General features: G+C 32.8%; 1 protein-coding gene and 1 long non-coding RNA gene across 4 annotated transcripts; one reads left to right on the forward strand and one right to left on the reverse strand.

The window, feature by feature from the left end:
• Positions 1-66: 66 nt before the first annotated feature.
• On the reverse strand, positions 67-21,108 carry LOC122566933 (acyl-CoA Delta-9 desaturase-like). 3 transcript variants are annotated; one of them, XM_043724903.1, is made up of 6 exons: positions 20,880-21,108; positions 3,425-3,648; positions 1,942-2,072; positions 1,277-1,482; positions 792-977; positions 67-614 (listed from the first exon to the last, which is right to left on the reverse strand). In XM_043724903.1, the coding sequence occupies exons 2-6, from the start codon at positions 3,633-3,635 to the stop codon at positions 293-295; spliced, it is 1,056 nt and encodes a 351-aa protein (XP_043580838.1). In that variant the 5' UTR covers positions 3,636-3,648; positions 20,880-21,108; the 3' UTR covers positions 67-292. The 3 variants fall into 3 exon arrangements, with proteins under 3 accessions (XP_043580838.1, XP_043580839.1, XP_043580837.1); XM_043724904.1 differs by lacking the exon at positions 20,880-21,108 and adding an exon at positions 5,636-5,789; XM_043724902.1 differs by lacking the exon at positions 20,880-21,108 and adding an exon at positions 5,267-5,289.
• LOC122566934 lies at positions 6,017-11,633 on the forward strand. The gene is made up of 2 exons (XR_006316656.1): positions 6,017-6,229; positions 6,290-11,633. It is a non-coding gene; the product is annotated as an uncharacterized LOC122566934 (long non-coding RNA).
• Positions 21,109-21,844: the final 736 nt, after the last annotated feature.

Genomic DNA, 21,844 nt, shown 5'->3' on the forward strand with positions numbered 1-21,844 from the left:
GTAACGCGTACTTTTGTACACTTGGGGCGAATATCAATCTTGGCGGAAACACGCAACGAAACAATATACAATGTTTTATCCTTTATTGTAAACCAATATCGGAAAAATTGGATATAACTGATGCTAATATAACCGGCTAACTAAGAATATTAAGAGCTATCCCAAAATATTTCAATTGATTACCGGATAACTTATATACCACCCCTTCCGTAAAGAACTGTACAAAGAAGTAGGCTATCGTTTACTATTTTCCATTGAGAAAACGATCAGCCTAGCACAATATTTGTGTCCGTTAATGATCTTTCTTCAGATTCACCACCATTGTCACATCTCTATCTTGTTGCGTCTGATCTTTGTCACCCCAACCCCACACGTTATGGCTTCCGTCGCCGGTTCTCTCTACTCGTTTTCGCACCAGATCTTGAGGTACTATCTTCATATCGTACGCGAGGCCAAGTTTTGAGCAGGCGTCAATGAATAATGTTGTTACGTTAACTTTGTAATTGCCCAATTCTGCCGTTTTGTAATCCCATGGAAATACGTGATGGTAGTTGTGCCAACCCTCACCTAAAGCCGTTATGGCTACCATTTTATTTTCCACGGGGTTGATATACCTAAAAAATATCATTTAATTCCTCTTCCATTACATTTTTTCTTAATATAGCTTTTTGGAAAATTAGAGATTTTTGTCGTTGATCTTTTTTTTAACGCGAAATATACGACAAGTTCTGTTTCTTTCGAAACCGACTAACTCGATAAATAGAACCAAAACTATGACAAATAATACTAACTTGTCATATGGTTTGTTTCCAAACATATGGGCCGCAGAGTTGACCAACCAAGTCATATTCAGCGTATAGACGTAGCGCAAAACAGTAGGGACGAAGTAACCATTTCCCCAAGTCTCGTTCCAGCAGTAGACAGGAATTATAGTCGGCACAATAAAACACAGTAGAGGCATCAGAATCGCGTAATATCTGCAGACACATTGTACAACATATTAGAAACCTTATCTTTCTATATTTGTTTATTTTTATTTATATTTATTCCGTATATAAAATATATTTTAATTAAATTATCTAAAAAAAGAACTCAAGATCGCTTCATTCTAGTTAAAAATACTGTAACACCACTACAATCTTCTGCCATAGTGATCAACTTTCCTGAATGTTTCGAATCGATTCTTAAAAATCTTGTAATTTAATATTGAACGTAGAAAGAAGATCAAATTTTCCATTTCAGTGGGTCGCAAAGGGAATCGGTAAAGGGCACTCACTTTTTCTGGAAAGACAGTATAGGATTGCTCTTCAGATCACTGAGATCAATTCCTTTGCCTTTCGCGCGGATGTCCGGATGTTTCCTACACAGCAACCAACCAACATGAGCGAAGAAGAATCCCCTCTTTGCGTTATGAGGGTCTGCGTTCGTCTCGCTGTATTTATGGTGAAGTCTGTGATCTCTTGCCCAATCGATTGCCGCATCCTATCGAGGATAAACGTATTAGAAAAAAAAAAAGAATAATTTAAAAACAAAAATCTATTTATTCTGAACCATTTTTAGTTGCACCAAGAGTCGGGCATTACGGAAAGTATCGCTACTCGATCTTTGGTCTAATTAGAGAATTAGAGATCTCGTTTACGTTTGATTTCAATTTAGAGAAATCGAATACTCTAAGAACTTGTACTTCTAGTAGAAGAACTTTTCGGACAATCCAATGATTCAAATATTTTTTTATCTCTCAATGTTGTCATATCTATTTAATGTAAGCAAACGAAATCTAAGATTCCATAATTTCATCCACTAGATACAATACAGTTCGTATTAAAATGATTCAAAAGCCGTCTGGATAATAATTTGTTTTCTCTTTTCTTTCCCAGTCTTATCATGTAGCGAAGTCATCATACGGTTCACCATTCAGTAATTACTCGATCGATTGCTTACTTGGAAGGCTATTGTATTGCCAATCATCAGAATCAACTGCAGGGGCCATTTCGCTTTGTATGATCTGTGTGCCCATAATCTGTGAGCGCCAGCTGTAATCCCCAAAGCACTGTATACATGCAAGAAGAGCGCTGCAAAACAAAAACGAAAGTTAAGGATACTGATCTCGATCGTATCTATACATAGGAATCATTCGATCTTCTGAAAGAACGAACTAGAATTGACCGTTTATAAACTGAGTTATGTAAGTTTTATTAAGTACGATAAAATCTTTATTGACATGTTTATTACGTTGCATATACGATTGTTCAATAATTAAAACTTTTTCAAAGTGAAGAAAAAATCTTGTGAAAAAAAATCAAGGATAAAAGAGGATCAAGTAAAAAATTAATCGCTACTTTACAATCTGTTGATAATTACGTTTATAATCTGAATTATATCACGATAATAATAATTATTATCAGAGTGAACAACAATCCAGAAAGAATTCTTTCTGGAACAAACAAAGAAATCTGAGTACGTCAACACATGTGTGTGCAATTTAACGTCTCATTGACGCATACTGTTACTTCCAACCTTCCTCTTTCAAATAATTAATTAACGCTGACTAACTTGTTCGTACAAGCTTTGGTTTCGTTGGCATACAACCCATCGAACGTACGATTTCTGAACTCAAATTTGGTACGATGCCATTTTACGAGGTCATTTTATCGCATATACAATATGACTGGGTCTAGACAATTCCATAAAAGTTGTCACGAATTTACAGGTAATTAAAAGAATTTGTTTCAAAACAGTTAAAAATAGTTGAGTTTAATAGAATATCTCCGTAACGGTACAATAAGGTGAAAGAAGGTGAAGAGGCGAATTATGTTCATCCATCATGAAATATGATGTATAGTATTGATGGCAAAATTCATAATTTTCGAATTAATATCGATCCTTCTGTCGCAACTTACTATGTTAGTCAATTCAAATTAATACACGTGTGTCCTTCTCTTCAAGCACTTCATTAACATATGATCCCCTTGTCTTCCCAATCGTTCAAAAAAAGAAAGAAAAAAGAAGAAGAGAGAAACAGAAAAAGAAAACAGAAAATAAAGAAAACTTACGAAATTATACAAAATAACCATCGATGAAATCGAATATATTGACACCAAAATTTTGGAAATATCAAGTGAAGTCAAATCACTTTGTCCTTTAAACAATTCATGTTGAAAGCTGAGCAAAAAGCTTGAACTTCGTGGTGTATTAATCACGTCGATAAATTGCTTAACGTCTGCGAGAAATTTTACGCAATTATTACCCTTATATTTCAGGCATAAGGAAAACGTGAACTATGGAATGAATATTATATGGAATATTACGAGAGATAAGCTAAACGGATCGGTTGTTTATTTATAACAAGCCAATCCTAGTTACAAGATATTATAAATATTAGTATTAGGTAATCGACAAAAAATATTTTCAGACTTCCACTCACCGAATAATAGCGTCGCCCATTTTGCCGATGTAAGAGCGAGGTACAGTCCATAGACGGCGCTTATATGAAGATATGTGAAAATAATCACATTCCTCCAAACGATCTGTCTCTTGTATTTCGTTTTAGGCGCGTCGATCACCCTTGAGGTCTCCTCCAAAGTTTCACCCTCAAACAGTACACCTGTCGGGCTACTCGTTATATTCGGCGCCATTCCTCCTTTCTTCCTAAAAAGGGAAAACAGTGTATTAGAATTATTGAAACAATTCGTACAAAGCTACAAGAAATTCACATGGATATTAATAAAGAATGAAAATTTATCTACATAATTTAACATTTCAACTTCGTAATAGTATTACGTTATAATGAATGCATAAATACTAATCAAATCCTGTTACGTTTTTATGCACTTTAACTCGGTGCAATCGAAAGAATTGATGTCAACGTAGGTATACACAAATATGTGACGCATGATATATGTATATGAGAAATGAATCATTGGAATGAGAATGGAAAAAGTGCAACATTATGTATACATTTCTTACGCAGAATGGAATTATTATTTACGCGGAATTATTTACAATGGTGATTCTTTTCCTTTTGCAGCTTAATAATGTGACATAAAAAGACACTGTTGAATGAAGAATTTTCTTGACACATATTTAAATTCTATTACGTATGTATAAGCTATTACATAATATGTATAATGTTCTATTGCGACACTGTATTTTTATATTGTATTAAAAACCGACTTGTAAAATCTAAGAACGTAGAACATTGTGCATATCATTATATTTCATTCTAATTATGAGGCAGTGAATAAAATTTAACAGGAATTGGTTGTTGAACATTGAACATTAAAATGTTGAAACATCTTAAAAGATATGAATAACGCATATTCCAAGGAAAGTTCAACTATAATGATTTTCTGTTTCCTTTTCTGCTATCTTACAACGATATATGTGTATCAATGTTACTCTCGGATAATCAGGATCACTAAACACCGAAAAATTCCGATACGATAGCATGGAATATATATGGCAAGTTCGACCAATATTAATTAAAGATGCATGATAATAAAAGTTTCTCTTCACTGAGAAACTCGAACATTAATCAGTTATTAATACATCGGCACAGTTCTTTCAACGTGTTGATAAAGCTGATGATTACCGTGCAATTATTACACAACAGGGCAACCTTCGAGTCAATTTATTAACATATGTGACCCCTGAGGTATTTCTTCGATATAAGGGTATCAAGTGTATTACTCTGTAAATCTTGTTGTTCCAGTAATTGACACGATGATATAATGAAAAATCTTTACTCAACGAGAAAGTTATATCTTTTCATAAGGCAGAAAGTTGTTCCATAAAACGATTATGAATCGAATTTTTTTCTAATAAACTGACATGCATTAATTAACTTCAATCGTATTCAACTGAACATTAAAATATTTCATTATTTATTCAAAATAACAACTGAATGCTGTAATAGAAAAATCACATTTCTATTTGTTTCGATGAACTAATATACATTTATTAAGAAGTCATAATACAAAATGACATGAAATACAACAAACACATTACAATATGGTCGCTCGATTAATGACAAAATGACACGAACGAAAGAAATATCAAATAATAATAACTCACCAGCCACCTGAAAAATAAAATAACTAACTAAGAAATTTACTAGAATTCTTATCCTTGGAGACACAAAAGTGTGCCGCAGGAAACGCAGAGAACGTCGAAGAAAACACAGGAGAACAAAGAATAAGAGAACCGAAGGAAAAAAATTTCTAGCACTCACCAAACCTCCTTTCTCCGTAATAACAAAAAACCATACCTGTTCATCGGTTCACAGACGTGTCGCCTAAGTACATTCTAGATCCTCATATATGGAATCTCGTGCAAACGTTGCGAAATATTTCCCGACATGAAACCGAACAACCATCCCTTCGTCCCGTCAAAACAGGACATCCCGACGAAATCGATAACACCAGCAGTGAAAACAGCTTCCCCGACCAACCTTACAAATTCAATCCATCACCTGCGACTCTACTCGTCCATGATTCAACGATTTAATCCTACGATTAACTAATTCTCTTACTATTTCCTTTTGCTAATAACGTCTCTCATTCGAAATTCAAACGAAAATGTCCACCGTTAATATTTTACAGTTTTTTACAGTTCGAAAATTCACTCTGTCTTTTACCTAGATATGTTTAATGAACCTTAGATCGTATTTAAATCGTCCTCAAGAGTCGCCACTTTCACTGTTATCACCGGTTTATCACAGTCGTCGACCCGTAACATCTATACATATATTCAGGGACAACAGCTGCCAGACGCCGCCCGTTTGGCAACACCTGTAACCTCCACTACGGGTCCAGCGACAGCAAAGGGGTGGAAGAGGTGGTGGCCGTAGGCCGAGTCAATGGAAAATATGCTACTGGGGTAGAAAAGGAGAATGAAATATTTCGTCGATGCCCGAGCGTGGTCGTCTATCGACTGAAGGCTAGATCGCGAGACGCGCGCCCTCCTTGGCACGCAGACTCGTCCGTACCGCGTACCGACGCGACACCACCGATATATGTACATCTTTTTCCTCGCGACGGAGTTTCGTTGGTCGAAATTCTTTCCTAGGGTCCGTTGATCCATATCAAAGACCATAAAACCGACTAAAACGTACGTTGTCCAGAACCTTAACACAAGTTCAGTTGAACAAGTTGGGGTAGAGACGAAGGTTTAAGGGAGTTGAGAAAAAAAGTTCGGAGGGAGAAAGGCAGAGAGAATGGAGGTTATGAAGGTACGAGAGAGTAAAAGTGTTGCTATAGAAGACAGAAAATGTTGAATGATAACGTTATAGGAGGGAGTATAAAGGAGAAGGAGTGTAAGGATAGGGTTAGCATCGGGAATGAAATGGCGGAGATGTGGCTGCAGGATTTTTAGAAAGTAACGGAGACTGTTTGCTTTGAAAAGAAATTGCCGAATAGGAGGCAGTGATATAGCGGAGAATGGGGTTCCATGAAATGGGGTTGAGAATGATAGAGATTACGGAATGGAATGTCGTTTCGTATCTTGTATATAGAAAGTCGAATCACTAGGACGAAGAGCGAAGGATAATTCACTAGAAATTTTACAGCAGCAAACGCAAAATTTTGGGTATAAAATATAGTGAGATATGCTAGAACGAAAGATAAAGAACAGATGAATATTACAATTTTTATCAACAAAATCAGGATTTCAACATAACAATTACAGTTTTTTTCGGTTTTTTATGATTTTTATTAAGAAACGTTTGTTCATAATTTAACATGTTCAGTACATGAAAATGAAATTAACTTCGTATTACTGTTATACTGCTTGTACTGATTATTTCTAAATACACATACATATGCAATTGTAAAACGTCAAATGTATGATCCATACAAAAAGAAGAATCTCCATATTCAGTAATCGAATTTCTTTATTCAATTTGAATCATAGGTCATATCCGTAAGTCATAGGCAATTGTCAATCATTTACGTTACATTAACCAATTATCAATTATAAATATTCTGTTCGTTATATTGGCTGAAATTAAAAGATCGGAAAATGACTGATTTGTCACCGTTGATAACCTTGTACATTCATCACAATGAATTTTTGAATGATCTCGTGTAAACTTATGCAGTGGAAAATAAAAATATGTGTAAAATTGCAATTCACTCTTTTCGCAGATAAAAAATATCGCAACAATTTATATATTACACAATGTGTGATATATAACTACTAACGGAATCATAACGTCATTATTTATATAAATTTATTTATAATTTACAATTTATGGAAGTATATTGCTCGCAAGAAAAAAGTTGATACATTCAGAATATGTTTTGTCCAAGCCATAAAAGACAGTATCACATCCATGTAACATAATTTACATCTTACAATATTGTTTCTGTGACAATTACATAATTAACTGTTAACGTCTTTGCATTTATAACGAAATGATATATGTGCCACAAATTAAAGGAGTCATCAGTCGAAATGCAATGACATTGAAAATTTAATTCTTTGACTTCTTTAGAATCCTAGCACTCTTCTCAGATAACGTACAATTTGCTATGGGCGCTATAACTACAATATTTCAGTTATTGTATCTTTTCACTTCTTGTTTAACTTTTTACTATATACAATTTACTATATAACAATTTACTATATAAAATAAATTAACTTTTTATTTCATTATTTATAAGCATTATTTTATTCAGAATAATGAAATGATCGGAAGAAGGACAACGATACCAATCGATATTAGACTATTCGTGCGTTAATTCGATAGTGATCAAGGATCATAGAGATTTTCTAATGGTATGAAGATAAGGAAAGATTACGTACCAAACAAACGTGTCGCGTGATTACATAAAGCTAATAGCATTTACGTAATTCGCCTAATAAAATACTTTTCTATGTTTACATGCGACACACTGCCTACATCGAAATATATATAGCCATAGTTCTAAAATTTCAATCGATCATTTCGTCGATTGGATATAATTTATTCTCGACTTATTCACGAAGTAGATACCGAATATTATATAAGATCTTGATGAAATAACCGAATGAATGATGATATAATGATCAAATGGATAACCAATTTAGCGGTCACAGAAATTCGTAAACAGATGAATGTACGAATTATGTCGAATTGAATAGAAACGTGAACGAATACATTCTTAGACTATTTATAAATGCACGGACATGCACGGCTAAATGTTTAGAAACTCATGTTCTATTCTAATTCACGTTTAATCAATACCATTTATCACAATAATATTACATATTTATAATTTTTTAATATTTTGTCACATATATCTTCCAGACATTATCATTCTAGTATCAGTGAAAGAAATGATAGATACAACAACGTTCGACATTTTATCAATTTTCCATTGTACGTGATCGGTCAATGTCAACTCTTTATCTTTTATATTTATAGTGTCTATCCTCGACCTAGCAAGAAAACGTTCTCGTGTGTAACTTTAATTATTTGATTAGCCACTGGTACCTGCAGCTCGAAAAGTTAAAGCTAATAATATCCAGCTTCATGAATTGATATCAGTTATAAATGAATATAAGAAAAACAGAATAAGAATAAATGGAGATATGACAAGAATTCAATATATAATGCTATATATGAAAACCTGTAAAAAAATTTATAAAATGTATATTTACAACCATCTAAGTTTCTTTACATATCACTAAAGAAAATATTCGATATTAGGAGCAACCTACACACATGTAATGTACGTACCTGTAAGTATATTATAAAATCGCATAGATGATTGTAATTGAAGTGATATGTTAAAAATAAACAGGCATGGTTTTATCTCGATAAAAATTAACATTAATTTCTTTTTACAGTGACAACAATAGTCTACGTGTATCGTAAAGATAACAAATCTGCCAAATATTCCACCAACTGGTTATTTTGGACAGTTCTCATATTAAAGATAATTTATAAATGTTAAATGTATAAAAAAAAGGATATTGTCTTAAAAATTCTTCGAATAGGATTTGAATTTGCAATAGACTGCATAACAGTACGGCTAGCATCTTACAGATCACGCCACTGTCATTTCAGTTACAATCACAGTTTCACTTTAGAAAATAAGATTTTAATATTAACTTTTTCGTAACGTATAAAATTTTACGATATTTATGCGTATAGGTTGTATTAAATACCACTAATTACGTAACGTAGTTGTTTATACTAATATTTATCCACAAAATATTGTGAAGCCAGAAATAAAAAAGAAGGCTTTACGAAAATAAAATAGTTATTTTTCATATCACCTATCGTAAATCTTTCGTTATTTTATAACACTTATAACTGAGAGACTTAAAAGTTTAGAAATCTTATACATTATTGATTAATATTATTAACTTCAATTCGTCAGACTCTACTCCTGATTCACTCATAACCTAACTATTGTTACGATTAGTTTCAGTTTTCCAAACGTTATTATTGTGCAAAAACTCATTAAAAAGATTAAGATGTGTAAGAGTTGTGACTGCACTCCTTGTAACATTATACACTATAACATTTAATTCGCAAAAATTCGAATTATAGTAATATTTGAATCAAACCACAAGCACGTGAACTGGTAATCTAATCTAAAGTGACCCTGAATATGTCTTAATATTAAATGTGTAAAGTTAAAACCTAGATATATTGTGGAGTTATCAATGACTTTTGTTCCTTAGATTTCCTGCAAAATCTTACGCAAAACTGCTCCCCATTAATATTCGATATCTGACAATGATAAAACTTTAGATAATATTTAGTTGTATTAAATATACATGATAAAAAGTTAGAATTAATTTCGTCTGATTTGAAGTTACACATAAAAACCAGGAAAGGAAAAAACGGATTTACATGTAATTGTATTTTAATTATAAACTACGTAAATGCGCGTGGAATATTAGAAAAACATTTGTAGATATGTGCATATGCATGGTTCTTTTTGTTACAATTTTCTATTGCCATTGAAAACATTAAAATTAGCTACTGCTACAAATACGTATAGAATTTGGTAACAAAATGCAGTGGTACAATGTTAATCCAAAGAAAAATTGTATGAAATATAAATCGAGTTTATAGAAAGGATTAAATACCCTACATTTCATAATAACGCCCAATAGATACATAGTATAAAAAATACACATTATACACACATAAGTATTATGTTTCGTTCAATCATCCATGATATCTGTATCTGTTCTAGGAGACGAATTTCTGAATGAATGAATAACAATCGTAAATCGTTCTAACTGCAACGAGCAATAAGAATCATAAAAGGAGGTAAAAAAGGAATTAATGTTTACCAAGATTTTCCGAATTGCGCGGGAAATTCAAGTAGTATCAGAGTATAAAGTAGTATAGGCAGAATAAACGCCAACAAGCGCAGAACCGCTTCGATAATAGTGAGTTTCTGCTTGATAGAGGGACACCTAAAATCAGACACGTTGCGACGCCCCTCGAACTACGGCTCAGCTGAGATGGTCTGAGCCAATCACGCTGCGCATTGCTGCTCTCGCCACTTCAAACCAGCGAATGGTGTTCGTTGAAATACGTGCGGCTGGTCGCGCACCACACTAGAATAGTATCGACGTGTTCCTGCACCGTGTACTAGAATACATATACCTCGTGGAACTCGCAATCCGCAACGGCCACGTGTTTATGTGGTTGGCAGAATACGTGTGAGGTGAGCACCATACGCTTTGAGAACGGGAAAACGTGAATTTACCGGGCCGAACAATCGAGAAAAATGAATCGAGAGCCGGAGAAGGGAGAACAAACTGATTCTCCGTTCGAAGCGAGTCGAATTATACCGGAAGACTGATTTTCGAACGGTGAATGCAAACGTAACACGCTCTGAATCGTACGGAAGACACGCTCAATCGATGAACCTACATAGAACAACCTTGAATATGAAACTAAGAAGATTTAGGTTCAGAAGAAGAATTTCTAATATTTCGAGTATATATGAAAGAGTTCTAAGGAAATTATGGCTAAAAGAGTGAGAGATTGGAACATATGAATTCCATTACCGCAAAAGATGATATAAATATAAGCCGCACGTATAGTCGACAGAAACTGTAAGATGTTAAATCTTAGTAGAGTTTCTTAGAGACAATTTCGCAATTGTATATTAATTGTTTTTGCTATATAATGAATCAATCGTATCTACTAACACTTTAAAACCATGAATGATATGTGAATAAAACTCACGAAGTTCGTGAAAGATATTAGAGATATTGATCTCCAGAAAGATTAAAAAAGAAATGAAACAAAAAGAATTATATCGTGGACTTAGCATTCGCATTCAATAATATTGCTCAAAGTGGAAGTAATTTAATCTACGATATCAGCGTGCGGCACTCATCAACCATACATATTACGTCTTGCGTTTGGGTTGGCAGGTGTAGAAATCGTTAACACGTAACCGTAGTTTTATTCGAGGTTCCCACAGGTATCTGAGTTTATGCCTTTGGCTCGGAGAATGATTTTGCTTCGACTATTGCTTTTTCAGTTATATGTGAACAAGATAAAATATATTATTTGTTTCTTTATCTTTCTTTATACTTCTATTACCAAATATTACTTATATCTCTATAATTCTACATTACAAAAATAAAAAAGCCTGGAACTTTATGAAACATTACTTTGTAGACATATTTTTCTCAAACCTGTGCTTTTCTCAAGAATATGAATTTCAATAGCAATAATTGGGAAACTTCGTTTATACGAAATATTTAAATAACCGATGAATAAATCTCTTTCGTATTGCGTGCAATTTGTCATAACAACTAGCGCAATTATAAAACATTGGTGACGTTGATACAATTGTCGTAACTTCATATACAGTACAGGTTTCGTTATGTTCCTTAATTCACACTCTGGCGAAGATTCAACTCAATGATATCATCTGTATGAGGTCTTATAGCCACGCTTATAAAGAATTTTGTGCCAATAAATCCCGAACGTGTTCTGCTATTCACCTATTGACTTAATACCGTTCATTGGTGACTGAGTTTTCCCAGATCAATATTTTCACTTCTATTATCAGACATATATTTCTTGAAAACAAAAATTAATGAAAGAAGATTCCAATATAAAATATTTATAATATATACAAATGGATATAACAAAACCTATATCTATATATACATCTTTGATTTGATAGAAAAGTGACATAAATAAGAAAAATAAATAATTCTGCAAATCAGTTCGAAATTAAAAAGTTGAAATAAAAAATGATTAATTATTCGATTATTTACCGATCCATGCATATAACACACTATTAAGAAGAGAGCTACAGAATTAAAATAATTCTTGAATCTATGATATTTCTTTAAATAATATAATTTCACTACATAAAATAATAAATTTTTAATTCTCGAAATTGTTCCCCTTCCAGCAAACTGACGATATATCGCAGGTGGTTTTGACCCGCTTTCACGTCGCTTCATCCGATGTCCGAGACATAAAAGCAATAGCTTGCATTGTGTCCGCATATTTGCATTGGTATGCAATTTATGTGGACATAAGAATCAATGTATTTTACTTTTTGGATTTACTTCAGATCTAACAAAAACACATATGGCGAAACTTCGTTACATCAGAAAGTTCTATTTTAGTGCAACTTGAAAAATAATTGATAATTATCTTGATTTAAATAATTTACGAGAATCTGATTGCTCTTAACGAGATCGTCGAATAACGCAATTTTCTATAATTAAAAAATTGAGTTGATTTAGACAAAAGGCAGATGCGAAATAAGTAAGGAGGAAACTTTCAGAAATGTTGAAATACGCATGATACGTAAGATTTACGCAGGTATATGAGTTACCCTATACGAGATAGAGGCAGGCACAAAGCGTCAAAAAATGTGGAGAACGTAACTCTAAAATGCAAATAAGAGGAAAATCCCCAAGCGTGATTAAGCACATTTATGAAATTTCTACACTATATCTTTCTAATTAATTTCAAATGCTAATCAAACTATTATTATTATTATTATTACTACTACTACTACTATTACTATCACAACTATTATTCGTCAAACTATACGCGACGAATTCCTTATACATAATGTTTAGATTAGAGTTATAACTATACATATATTAGCAAAACTTTTTTAATACTTCTAGTGAAATTAAACTGTAGTCATTTATACATACATTACATATTTTACTGCTTAGGAAATATACGAAAAATATAGGAGTTCATCTTAAACTAAATTAGCCTATGCATACTTGATATTTTAAACGTTCGACAAATATGTATACTTGTATGTCGCTTCAAATATTGAACGGACCTTATTGTATTAATAACTAAAATGGCAAACCCTTACCGAATTCCTACGAATGGACAATATTAGTATTTGCACAATTACACATCGAGTAGGTATACATATACTCATTATGTTTACTTGTTCGTGTATTTCATATTTTAAATTATGCCATAAAGCGTTTATCTAAATTCGTAAGATGTACAATTATTGTTAGAGTTGCATATTTATATCGCTGATACAAAATAAATACGCGTACCAAAACATTCTATCAACTCATCCTTCCCGCGTTTTTGGGAGCTTCGTTACACCACGAGAAGCTTTTAAAAATGTTAGCTCTTCTATCTATATCGATTTTGTATCCTTTCGACAAAGAAATTCGCATATTCTAACGTTTTAGATCCAAGAATTTAAAAAAGAAGAAAAATTCTCCTTTACAAAAATTTGTCCATACTCCAGCAAAAAATGAACTGTTTAATCTAATCTGAAAATTCTTTAGGAACATGACCGTTCATTTCATGTAAATTAACTTTCTGTGTCGTCGAACATTGGTGACTGTCATGGCGATCGATATGTTTGACCTTTATCGTGCATAATTAATTTCTCTAATCACATTTAAGAATCTTCAATTTCAAACGAAAATTTTATGTTAATAAATAACGCACATAAATCCTACAGACAAGGGGAATGAATTTTAACGATACGTAAATTACATTGGAATTACAAGGGGAAGAAGTGTATAGCTGAACTAAACTCTGAACTTGGAGCTAAAGTCGTATGTCGGAAAGTAAAGGTTAATCTGGAGATACAATTGATTCGCATAAATCAGAAAATGGAGAAATTAAAGCAATGAAACTTCAACTACATCTCCAATTAACGCTCAAAATATATATACGTACATGTATTAAATAAGCTTATCCCACCATGTCGAGTAACAATGAACGTACATGCGCGTACATTGAGCAAATGCACAACGGAGTACACTATATGGTGTAATAAATGTGTAGGCAACGAACGTCACATACGAATGACGAGAAGCACGAGATGCTGCGTGCGAGAGGATCACGAGGCTTCGTTAGCTTCCTCGTCCGCGTATTACGTGACTCAGTTGTTGACTAGACATTAATTTGAAAAGTGAAAAGCGTTATTACGTGGTCGATCTAATTACGCGTTCTTTACAGAAAAATATTTTAACAGAAACGTTATATCAAATCTATTAGATAGTTCAACTATGCATATAAATACTGCTCGCTCAAATGACCCCGAGTTTTGATTAACGACGTCCCCACTACTTTTTAGAACTGCACGTCCAAGCAAACTTGGAACTGCATAAGTACGTTGATGATGCAACCTTACAATTAAATTGTTGAGACGCGTACCATCGAAACAATACCAAAAGCAAGGATCGATGTTAATTGCTCGGTAATTAATTTCTAATTCTTAAACATTGTCGACTCTCTGAATATGAATTCCATAGAGCAGAACGTAAAGCTCGAAGTTACGAAGGTAGGACGTTGTTATGTCTCATTCACGATCACGTATTCGCAACAGAGTGAGCCAAAGTAAGATAACACCGGGGATTGTAAGCGAATAATGGTGTACACATAGCATGCAGTATATGCGTACGCATATAGCATATCGTACAAATCTCGTATTCAGACATAAAGCAATTAAGTAAGATTTATTATAACTTTATGTAAAATATCGGATGTTTATAATTACAGTGGCACTCCATTTACATGAACGATATTGTAGATTTTAATTCACTATATTTTAGCTGATTTCCTATTATCTAAATTATTGCCGAGCGTCAATCCATTTACATGAGCGTCTAACATTGAAATGTAAACAGCAGGAACACGTGTTACGTGGAATACTCTCATGCTTTACGATTGATACAATTTTGATTACAACATTGTTATATATTTAAGAGCAAATGTTTGGTGGAATTCTCTTATACGAACGCGAACTCCTATTAACAGAACGAAAAATCACAGATGGTAAGGAGTTATATGAATCAACTTGTCCCCCGGCAAGTTCAAGTTTATATATCGTTATATGATTGACGTATAGTAGATCGCGATTCAAGTTACATACATGGCAAAAATGAACACTCATCGTTCCTGATATTTGAAGACTTTATGCATGTACGGATTCTCGTTTCGAACAATTTGCATTTTCATCGTGGAATTGCAGAAAGTCCACTTATAAAATGTTCGAAGTCCATCACGTCGATGTACAAAGTTCTTCCTTCACAGAATTTCAGAGCTAAAGTCCACGTATGAGATTGTCAATCGTCATCGGTTGAGACAAAGAAAAGCGCAAATGCAATAACACCGGTGATGATCTCACGTACTTAAGATCAAATTGTCTTATGTGGAATAGCCGCAAAATTTCACGCGTAGTTTGCGCACTATATTTAAATTGTGTCTTAATGCGATGTAATAATGCGAATGACATGATGCAAACTATTATCATTTACAGGGTTATGAATATTGAGTCAGTGAGTGTATGTAGCAAACATACATGCTTTATTATTCGCTACATCATTGCGATTTTGTCATTGAACTTCCGAGATCAAACCGAGGGCATAGTTGATTAAATCAACTTGAAATACGTTCGAGAGGAATTTAAAGAGGCAGTCAAGTGAATAGAAGTTGTTCGAGCATTATGAGGTATTGTAGACTCGTACTTTCAACTGATTTCAGTTTCTTTGTGTCGTATAATGAGCTGATTGCGGGGCGTAATGGAAGAAAATACCGAGCTGTGATACTTCCGATGTAAAATAACAAGAGAAAGGTGTTGCAAGACGCGAGAATTCGCGCGAATAAATTTTCCGAGCAAAGTATACGACGCACAATCATCGAATTTTAAAAAATTCGACAACTTGGAAATTTAGGAATTTGATAATTTAATAATTTTGAGATAATCTCTGTAAGATGCGAATTTCTCACAATTTGAACTGCACTATTGGGACAAACAACTACATCCACGTAGTACTGGATCATTAAAAATAATTAATCTAATAGGCGTTTAGAAACAACAGTTTCCAATAATCCTATTATTTACTTCGACTTTATGAATAAATGAATAGCCTCAAGAAGCGCAAAAAAGGACCTGTGCATAATATATAGTTGCATGCCATTTTGTATATTTGTGTAATACTGTATCATGTATATGGTGAGTAAATTCAGCGTGCAGTTTTAACATTAGTCCATTGAAACAAGATAATGACAAATAAATGTCATAGGGTGCCGCTTTTTTATGGCAATGTTAAATAAAACGTAATGGGCAATTAACGTTCAAGGTTGGGGCACTCGCACACATACATATTTGCATATTATCGCAACTATATTCAGGAAGTAATCGTTTACAATTTAGAACGACACACTTCTGATAACGTATAACCACGGTCTCATAATCTTTCCTGCGTACATCCGATAAAATCCAGCATAACAGTGGTATTGGAACCACGTAATACCAATATCGATCGTAATGACCATGCTAAAAATGTTACAGATGTTCAAGAAAATTACATGGAGAATGTTGCCTAACTAAATACATTAATCGTAGGTGACATTGAACGAAATTCTAATTCGGAATTTCGATATTTTATGGAAATGCATGTATTCAATTCTTTGGAAAAAATTATCCCGTTTTTTTATATAATCCGAGAATCTGTAGTAACATTGTTTTAGTAGATGTGTTGTAGATGTATTGTAGGTGTGAGTAGTACACGTTTTAACCGTACCGCGTGGAAATATATTTCTGTTTACCTTTGCGAAACATGCTGATAATTGTTTATGATAATTGTTTATTTGGTGCATGCATGCATGATGGTACTACCTCGCTATATTATAATTCAAAAATTAATTTTCATTATTTCCGAAGTTACATAACGTACTGCTATGCTATGAAAAAATTATTCTTTATCTTTATTTCTTCTTTTCCCGAACAATTGTCGCTATTTGAAGAATTCGTAAGATACTTGGGATAATACGAAATAATTTCGAGATTTTATAGTAAGTAAATTGAAATTATTTTAAACGCAAAGCAGGTTCAAAATGAACATGACTAAATGAGTTATTGCGGTCGTTGAAGTTTACAAAGATATATAGTCTTAACTAATTAACACCTATATATATTACAGAACACCTGAAAACTGAAACGTTCTAGCTATAAAGATTCGAAGGTAATAATTAAGACATTATTATCTAATATTATTTACATGTGTTTTATAATATGTATTATATATTATTATTAATTTCACACTTGTAGTCCAATACGACGTGCAGATTTGTCGATACAGTACTAATTAAGAAATCTAAATAGAAGTAACTTTTTGATACAATATTTAACAATATAAATGATGTATATACTTTGAAATAATGCGTCAAATAATGCTAATATTTGTTATGTAACTAACTGAGGAAATAAACAATAATTGTGAAATAGTGTGAGAAATTCAAACATGAAAATCTATTATTGATAAAAGCTTATCCGATTTTTGCACGATAGGACATGTAAAATAACTGACGCACAAAAATATTTTCCATCGTCGGAAGTGCAGTATATAGGAGCTGGATCGAACCGCTGCTACTAATCGACTTTAATCGAATCGACGTTTCCGGTGGCCGATTACATCCTTGTATCTGATCAAGAATGAAATTGTAAACGACTCGCCGCGAATGTATCATTCGTCTTAAAAATTGCAACTACTTTCAACTAGATTATAAATTTAGCTTTCACTCTCAGAAAATGAGAAACTTGTACGCAGAAAAAAAGGTTCAAAACCGCGAGGTAGCTTCTAATAGAAATACCCGAGTTAAATTTTTGATGAATGAATTTACCGAAAACATAAAGTAATTAGATCCATCTTTGAATTTCATTAAATTGAAACGTTTTTTTTTTTCTTTTAAATAGGTTCTTATGTAATTTTGTAAGTATTAATGTAATAAAGTTTGAAATAAAAAAGAGTGTTTTATTTCGCTAAAATTGAGCGAATTTTTGAGAGATTAAATTATAATATGAATATTGTGGTACGCATCGGTCAAATTTTCTAAACATGTAGACCCAGTAACGGTGTGCGTTGAGAGAAATACTTGGCTGCCAGAGGCAGAAGCGGAATAAACACGCTAGATCTACTTAGATCACCGGTCAACCTTTGCCAAGAGTAAGCGAATCGAAGAAATGTTTCCAAACAGCTCAACAGGTTTGACACCGCTGAAACGCTGGTCCTCGTTAAAGAATTGTTAATTCGTACTTTGAATTCAATGACCTTGAACATGTTTCGAATAAATTATAAGCCAGTGCAATTTCTTACATAAATAGAACATGTCATAGTAATAAAAAGATATCTGTAATATTATAAATATTGTGAAATCGATGAGAAAGCCTTGTCATTGAGTGGTAAAATTATAGATTGAATGTAGATATATTGAATTAAATTTCGTCTACTATCTCATAATTCCTATACTGACATAAAATATTTGAATTAATATTATATACGTTATTCTACCGAGATATAATACAATGAAGCTGAAATTTTTAAGAAATTATAATGCCCAATTATTTATAATTACTCGTATTACTGATTACGACCACTACTTTCACAATATCTTACACTATCTTGTAACCGCTATCTATACTATCTAAGCACTGTAAAAAATGCATTATCTTTTCTTCGAAAATTTCCGACAAATCGATATTGCAAACGTGAAATAAAAGATCAAATATTATACCATGCTCGGAATTAAAATTATTAGTTTATTTTAAATCGCTTAAATTATGCGAAACAAACCATCTCCGCGATCGCGATAAATACAGATAAGAATAGATAAATATTTAGATTTCAAGTAGTAAGCAATGCCACGAAAAGACAGTAACGAAAAAAGAAGGAAGAAAGGCACGTAGCCAGGTTTACATCTAAATAAAAACATAAAAGAGAACAAGGAAAGCGTAACTATTTTTACAACTTGTCGCGCGGTATCATAAATTTTGTTATCGCTTCATAACTCTCAGGCGAACGTTCGTGCGACCGTAGTGGCCCGTCCTAAAGTTACTAGGATCACATATATGTGCATATATTGCAATATACTAGAAACGTATACGAATTAGAAATTCAAGAAATGTCGCTTCATGTACGTGTTTTCATACCGTATCGAAGGAAGGAAGAGTTAAAAATTTGTATTTTTGTCTACGAAGCCTAAAACAGACTTATATTATTTATGGCAATATCAAGCGATAAAAAAATCTGGTAATTTCAATACTAAAGTCAACATAACATTATAGTATTTGACTCGTCATATATAAAAGAGAAATTACTTAAAAGATGTTTATAGTCGCAAAAGAATCGACAGAGGATAATAAATATAGTTTACAACTAATTATACGAAAGATCTTGTCATTCGCATGTACCGAAACAGAGTACTAACGCTAGAAACAACGTGTATGATAATTTATTTAGACGCTATAACGATTAAAGAAGACTGCGACAAACGTGATATTGAGACAAGATACACAGAAACGTAATTAAAGCTGTCGTATCTAGCACGCGTCAATGAAATTTATCTTGGATGGATGACCTTACGTTACCTGCGGTCGTTTATTTTTTTCAAGTTATATTATTTTAAAAACATGTGATTTGCTTGTCTCATCTAAATCAAGCAATCGCGAGTTTTCTTTTTCAATTTCGATTCGAACTTTCATGGGAAAAAAGAAATTGAATGTTTGTCACTCAGTGTTCATCACTCTTTAAATGTTAAATTAAGGTTTTTTTGTTGCTATTGCCATGGTACGATTCACGTGAAAAGAGAAATTTCCTTATTATACGCTGTATATATGTATATATGTGAAATAAGCAATACGCAAATTCGGTAGTACAGAGCCAGCGAAATTGAAATTAACGGTACATTATTTAACGCTATCCTAGTTCGTCCGTTAATACTAGAGTTATCAAAATTGAAATGACCTATTTGTAATTTTGAACTTGAAAAAAAATTTTCTTGGTCTACAATGGGGCATTTTTAAAACTGCAAATGATGTTTTGATGATTTTATACATACAAATACAAATTTTATATTTATATACACATCTATATATATATATAGATATTTAAATATTTAGATATATATATATAGATGTGTATATAAATATAAAATTTGTATTTGTATGTATAAAATCATCAAAACATATATATATACGTTTCTTCTATCTTGATTTATTTTGAAACAATGAAACAAATACAGCAAACATTATAACGCTATTACATCATCTTGAGCAGTGATAAATGCTCAAACGTACGAAAGATCTGATCACGCGACGTTGTGATGACCGGCCGTCTGCCGAATTGAGAAACACAAACGGAATTATCCCAGTGTTTTATCAGTTCGCAAACGAAGAACATTGAATAAGAAATGACCGTGAAAGAAGGAGATTATCTTATAAACTTTGATTTCTACTATCTTCTCTACCTCTTTTTTCTCTCTCGTCTTATAGAAAGTTCGAAATTTGTAATTTTTCTAAATGGAATAATTCGAAGATTCTTAACGACGAATATATACGATCATGTGTAAGGGACGAACAATGGAAACAGATAGAACAGTAAGGAAAACATACCTGTTAGCTCTATTACTACCCTTGTTAATTATTCGCCGGTTAACCTTTCTCGTTCAAACAACTTGAATGTTGTCGCCTTACGTCGTTGATGTGACACGATTTTATATAAATTAATTACTGCTACACAAAGCTCCTTCTGTTCTAATCATCCAAATTGATTCTTTGAGATGCACTATTATCGCTCGCGAATGGATTCCTAATCTCGAAATTCAACGATCTGACAGCAAAGCAAGACTGAAACGCCGGCAACACGAGGCAAGAGCTAAATAGCCGACAAACACAAGCACAAGCGCGCTCAACGTTAGATGGAAGAACTAGTGGCGCCTCCCCGCGTTCATCCTGTGACCTTACCGGCAAATGCATAAGTATGCGTGGTTCTATCTATATATATGTACCTGTATTGAAGAAAATACATATGTACATAATTCTTTACACAGTATTCAATATATGTACATATCCTTCTGTGTTAATGAAAATAAAATACATTTTCGTACGAACCTTTTTTTATCTTTTGGTTTCGCTTAAGTTATGAGATTTGAAGGCTTTGTCGAAAACGTTCCATTTCTCTTTTTAGATTCTTTTATAGATTTTTTTTTATAGATACGCTGATGATCCTGAACGCGTAAATAAAGAAAATTAAAATATACGTAAGGCCCTTGTATTGTTAGAAAAATTCCTCTAGAAAAGATATCTTCTTATTTCGTACCATTGCTACTATTTCTCATTTAAAAATTTGGGAACAGATAAATGGAACAATACGTTAAATACGTTTCGATAACATTAAGTACTCAATTATAGTAACCTTCTAGCTACTTTATTTCCTTTATAATCTCTTTTATATTGTAAGAAGTTAGAGTATAAAAACATTTCTTTAATACTATTATTAAGGTCATGTTACTCGCTGTAATAGCAAGGTTACTTAATAGCGACTATAATTAGCATTATGTAGTGGTAATTTATTTACA

Source organism: Bombus pyrosoma, linkage group LG4 (assembly GCF_014825855.1).
Source record: "Bombus pyrosoma isolate SC7728 linkage group LG4, ASM1482585v1, whole genome shotgun sequence".
In the NCBI taxonomy this organism is placed as follows: domain Eukaryota; kingdom Metazoa; phylum Arthropoda; class Insecta; order Hymenoptera; family Apidae; genus Bombus; species Bombus pyrosoma.